At 47.4% G+C, this 5,892-nt stretch overlaps 1 protein-coding gene across 1 annotated transcript in view; it reads right to left on the reverse strand.

Annotated features, from left to right (window-relative positions):
• Positions 1–5,053, reverse strand: part of hmcn2 (hemicentin 2) — a 43,725-nt gene extending 38,672 nt beyond the window's left edge. The window contains exons 1-4 of the mRNA XM_035640852.2: positions 4,505–5,053; positions 2,785–2,855; positions 2,212–2,370; positions 1,633–1,755 (exon numbers count right to left, since the gene is read on the reverse strand). Of these exons, the coding sequence (XP_035496745.2) occupies positions 1,633–1,755; positions 2,212–2,370; positions 2,785–2,855; positions 4,505–4,760 (609 nt within the window). The 5' untranslated portion in view covers positions 4,761–5,053. The remainder of the gene's footprint in view (positions 1–1,632; positions 1,756–2,211; positions 2,371–2,784; positions 2,856–4,504) is intronic.
• Between the last annotated feature and the right edge of the window lie 839 nt (positions 5,054–5,892).

Raw genomic sequence — 5,892 nt, forward strand, 5'->3', positions numbered from 1 at the left:
TAAGCGGGAGTTTGGACACACCTGTCGAAGCTTTGCCTGTCACATTTGGCCTGTATATGAGCAAGGCAGCTACACCTCGGATGGTGCCTTCGTTTAACACACACAGAAGGCGACAAGATAAGTGTTACCTGTGTCTGACAATCACAACAAGCCCCTTAACTCACTACTACAGCCGCGTAATGAGGAAACCATGAGGGCAATGTTGTAAAAAAAACCTCAAGGCCAACTGAGCTGAGTGTTTGTGCAGCTTGCGTGGTACAAGTACAGAACAACTGGTCTGATCATACAATGCAAAACTGCATGCTGCAAGGCGAAAACATCACGGCCCGTAATTCTGATCGGCGCTTCAGGCGACCGATGACTGAGGATGGCATCATCCCCGTGAGGAGCACAGATCACGGTCCAAGTTTGACAGCACATTAACGCGTTTTTTCTTGTCTCGTTAGCAGACTCTCTGGTTAATCATAACCAGTCGAATATAAAGAGTGTGAAGAGTGCGATGCGTAGCGCTCACAATGAGCTGTTGTGTGAGGCCCTGGAGCCAAACTCCAGCGGGCAGCTGTGTTGGAAGGAGGGAAGCCATGACAGATCATATCCTGGGATTAGAGAGTAAAATAAGCCGTCTGTTTTCCCTCCGCTCTCCCCATGGAGACCACAAAAAGACTTTGTTTATTTAACTTGGACGCACTTTATCAAACTGCCATTGAGGGGGAAATATTTTTTGGTTAGATCGGTACTGCTTCTGAGGTTTTTAGGGATTAAAGGATTTGCATTAAATTGGTAAAAGCACGCCACCCAAGAGCTATAATCACACAGGTCTAAAAATGACTGACGCAGTAATTCAATGTGGATCCAAGACATTTTTCTGTTTATAAGAATGCACATGTTGACACGTAACAGTACGCTACGCACACGTCAAAATACTCGGGGCAACGTTAGCACAAAGCCGCCCCGGGGTCGAGGTGTGAGGGCCCGGGTGTGTTTGGTCCCCCGCTAGTTTATAATGCAACACAAACATGACATTCAAACACTCCTTAAACAGCTGGCAGGATTATGGAGTGATAATGAACGGAGCTGCTCCACACACGGGCATCGCATGTTAAGCTGCATGCAAGCACAGGGCTTGACAGGAAACAGACTCACAAACATATCGGAGTTCAGAGGTTCAGTGGGCCAAAAGTGTACAGAGACGCTGTATCCAGCTCTGTGCTGCCCGGTCGCCTCCTGTGTTGACATGCAGGATACCAGTGTCTCTTACAGAGGAAACTCTGGCTTTTCTTTTACGTCTGCGTGGGAAGTGAGGCCCCGCTGTCTTTGGCTTCTCAGACGGGGCTTCTGTTACATGCTGCTTCCGTTATTAAAGAGTCACTCACCCGTATCATATGACCCGGAAGGTTAATATCAGCATTGTCACATTTGGTTTCACAAAATGAAATCGCTATTATAACATCAGTGGGTCAAGCAAAGGTGTTTTTCTTTGTCTTTCCAGCTCCTGCTTCTCTCCATTATAAGGCATTTTAACCCTTTTCACATTCACACACACCAATGAGTTCTACTGCAGGGTTTAATGCGGATTCTTTTGTCTTTGCAGTGATCTCAGTTGCATTGCAATGTGCTCTGTTGTGCTCTCACCTCGTTGACCTGCTGCTTGTCCAGGTGAAAGATTTGTCCAGAGGAGGTGGCGGCGATCTCCTCGTAGGCCCTGTAGCCAGGCTGAGAGCGGTCCCCGCAGTCCCCGGTCAACACAAACACCACCTGGGGACGAAAGTGGGTAGGAGAGTTAAGAGGATTACCACTGCGCGGTGTTTGCTTTCCACGGACTCACTTTCAGTTGGCTCCAAAGTGACGCTAATGCTCAGTGTCATGCTTCGCGTCGCGGCTGAGACTGAGCAACTTTGAAGAAACGTCCCCCCTCCTCAGCTGACCGCTGGGGACCTTCATTGGAATGTAGATCTTTCACAGCATGCCACTATATTCCTCTAACTGCAGCATGTGACACAGTAGGTGCAAAGACACTGATACTGAGAACCCTGTCGGCTACAGCTTTCCATGCCGACATCAGATAAGAGAGAGTAATGGAATGCTTGCAGACGTGTTACATATGGCTAAGGAGGACCCTCCATCATACCTGATGAATGACTTGGCATTATCTAAAAGGCCGGTATACTGTAAGACTGATCTATGAGGCCCCTCACAACCCTGTATGTGTACCTGTGATTGGCGGAGCTGCACCAGCTGCAGAACGTCTCTTTTCAGGCGGAAGTCTTTGGCTCTGGCATCAGTGAAGACGTAAATGAAGGACCCGGGCAGGGAAACCTCCAAGGCTTTCTTTATGGCTCCTATACTCATCTCAGGGCAGTCGCCCCCACCCTGGGTGGCAGAATCACACATGAACAAACACCGATGGAAGAAATTATCTCTAAATGTCTCATTTTATACTTCACTCGGGCTGATTTCATGCTTGAAAACCAATGCAATTTTTTCAAGAATAATTTCCCATTTTTAATGAAACAGGTGATGTAAAATACTGTAAAGGAAATACATAACATAAAGCTCATTAAAACCACTCTTTTTAACTTTGGAAAGTGGATATAAAAAGACACCTTTTGAGGGGTGACATTCCAGAATCAGTTTGCTGAGAATCGGTTTGCTAATCGTCGCTGCCGTGAAAATTACATAGGATAGTTTTACGCAAAACAGCAGTCCACATCGCAATAATCTCAATTCATGTGGAACAACACAGTGCTTCTTGTTTTATAGAATAATCGCCCGATTGGTTCCCACCTGGACGAACAGCTCCTGCAGATCCTGCTGGAACTTCTTCGGGTCGGTGGTGATGGACACGGGGCCGATCTCTGGAGATTTACAAATGCAAATCATCAAATCCCAAACAGAGACTTTTTAAGTGAAACGAAATGAATTTAATAAGAGGCGTTCTTGTTGCTATTCAGTTGCATATAATACGGCAAAAAAAAAAAATAAGGGCTCAGGTGCAACATGTCTTCAAACTCAACAGAACAACTTTATCAGAACAAGGGGTTCTGTTGTTCCCTCTGAGCAATGCAGCCTCTGTGAACAAAGGAGGAAGCATCTACAAGCAGAGCATCAGAATCCCTTATCAGCCCAACCTAATCTATCAGGACCAGGGCGATGTCCTGTAGATTCATGAAAAACCATCACACACAACACAAGAGAGCCTATTGTAGGGTCGCGTGCACTGACAACATTTAAATGCTGAAGGTTTTGTTTTACTCAAATCGCTGGAATCTGGCCAGGGTTTGGATGATGACGGAATAATCACCGTTTTGCAGCTGCAGTCAGCATTTTCTACTGTGTGACCTCTCCGAGTCTCAAGCAGCCGCAGACCCCAGCGTGGTGGATAAGAGTGTCTCGGGGGCCAGCCAATGCAACAATAAACATGAGGCAATACACAGAGAACACACTGTGTTGAGCGCTGCTGTCCATAAACCCGATCTTTTCATTATAGTTATTCAGCGTAAAACCCTCACCATAAGACCCTCATGGGGTAGGGTGGGGCCTCGCGATTTGTGTGTCCCTGCCTATTATTCCAACTGTCAAATATCATTTTTGAAGGATCTCCGCGAGACCACTGATGCAGAGCTTGCGGACTGCTCCAACCCGTTCTCAATCAATTTCCCAACAGCGGAGGCTTCCAAGTACCCCGTCTCCTCGTCATGAGCGCCTGTAAAACACTGACAGCACTGTCATGCCTCTTTGTCAAGCCGCCGCTTCCTCTTTGCAATCTTGCAAGTTTACAAGGTCCCCAAGGGCAGGGCACATTAAACACAAGACAACATGTGTGGTGTTAGTGCAGCCCACCATCCCCCCCCTGGCTGGCTAAACTGGGGTCTGTGAGGGTTTTCCGGAGGCTTGGATGGAGGAGGAGAGGGAGGAGTAGGATGGGGTGGGGTGGGGTGATTGGGGGGTAATTACACACAAGCAGACAGCATATGCTTCTCATCAGGGCTCAAACACCCTCCCCCATGGAGCACTCTTATTTTCAAGTTGTAGCTTTCCCAAATAGGAGGAAAGGTGCAGGGGCCCTTACCTGTCCCACCGACTGAGTTCAAGGTGCTGTCCCATTGCAGTGGACTTCCAGTGAAGCAGCCATTACAAGTTACAACATGTGCTGCAGGTTGTGAGATGTATTGCAGGTTGTGAGATGTATTGCAGCTTGCTGTTTCCGTGCTCTTGTCAAGTAAAAACTTTGTGAGTGACAGCTACACACTGAACTCAAATCAAATTTGCCTAATTCAACCTACAATATTGTCCTGTTGAGGGTGTTATGGAGCACAACGTGAGGCTGTGGTCTACTGCTTTGCATAGGTCTGGACAGGAAAGTGTTGACTGTCTCTTTGGAGCTGTTAAATGCTGCATTCGATTGGAGGCACATGCCCAATTTGACTGAAATGTTCAGAATTCAAGAATACCACTGTGTCTGGTTTGTGGCGGATTATTTCAAGTGTTTAATGAGAAACAGTACCTGGGTCATGGAAGGGGACCAGGACAAAGTTTTTGATGGGTCTGGTCCTCCGGCTCAGCGTCTTCTCCAGGATCCGCGAGGCGCCCTCTATCACCTGCTTCAGATCGTCGTACATGGAGCCGGTAACATCGAACACAAAGGCCAGGGTCGAGGCGCTGTCACCGGATCCATCATCCTCCTCGACCCGGGGGACTGCCAAGAGCCTGTGCGCGCTGACGCACAGCGCCAACACTAGGCACTTAAAAACACCGGTCATTTCTTTTTTTGGGGGGCCCCAGATTTACTGCATCTGTCTGTTGGAATTTGGCTTTTAAAGTATAAGTAAGTAAAAAAAAAAAAAAGAAAAAAAAAAAGAGGAGAAAAATTTTAGATTTCAAAGAATCTCAAACAAGTCGTGAACTTCTTCCAGTCGGTAGAAAGAAAGAAAAAAAGATGTATCAAACAATTCGCCTCAGCCGAAACAAATCGAGGTCCAGCGTAAAAGTACTTCCACCGGAGAATGTCCGTGCGTAAAGTTCGGAGGAGCGCGCGGACTGGCTCGGAGTGTGGGAGAGCCCCTGGAGAGCTGCTGCTCTGACGCTTCAGACGGGGGGCGGAGATGGGTATTAAAAGGTTCCCCGAGACCCAAGCTGATCTTTTTTTTGTGTGTGTGTGAGTATGTATGTATGTGTAACTCGACCCCACAGTGACTTCCAGGCTTTAACCCTGTCCAACATTCCCCCCCCCCCCATTGAGTTGGACCCGAGACGCACTGTTTTTAACAGCTATACGCACATTTTCAGCGTCTTGTCAGCCTGTCTTTTGGACATGGCGAGAACATTGTCCCAGTAACAGCCTCGTTATTATAAATAGCCATCGTTTATATTCAGCTGACACCGATCTAATTTTACACGTAGCCCATCCTGAGAAGTATCCCGCTGGCATATGAATGGAATAGCTTGGCGTGCCACACAGAAATGTCACTGTCCCTTTTTTACTTTGTTGCTGCTCTGGATGGGACAGGAGTTGATCACTGACACTCATTCTCATTGTTCGTATGCACTTGATATCTCGCCGTGGCGTATCTGATCTAAGGAGACTCACAAAGAGCAAGCCCAGATCTTATGAATCTAAATCGTTTAGTCATCTTCCAAAGAGTAGTGTCTGGGATTGCTTTGATCCCCTTGTCTTTTAGTTACAGATGTTACAGTTGAGACTTTTAGAAAATACAAAGTGAATCAAAGATATACCTGAAGGACAGAGGGGTCTCTCCGGTCAAAGCTCGGGTTAAAGCTTCCGACTTGGCACCTCCATCCGTCCTCGATGAGAAGAGAGCAGAGGGCAGGTTTGAGCAGGCCCAGTGAGCACACAGACCCACCAGCTTCAACAGAAAAGGCCACTGAGCCTCA

The sequence above is a fragment of the Scophthalmus maximus genome, chromosome 19 (genome assembly GCF_022379125.1).
Source record: "Scophthalmus maximus strain ysfricsl-2021 chromosome 19, ASM2237912v1, whole genome shotgun sequence".
In the NCBI taxonomy this organism is placed as follows: Eukaryota; Metazoa; Chordata; class Actinopteri; order Pleuronectiformes; family Scophthalmidae; genus Scophthalmus; species Scophthalmus maximus.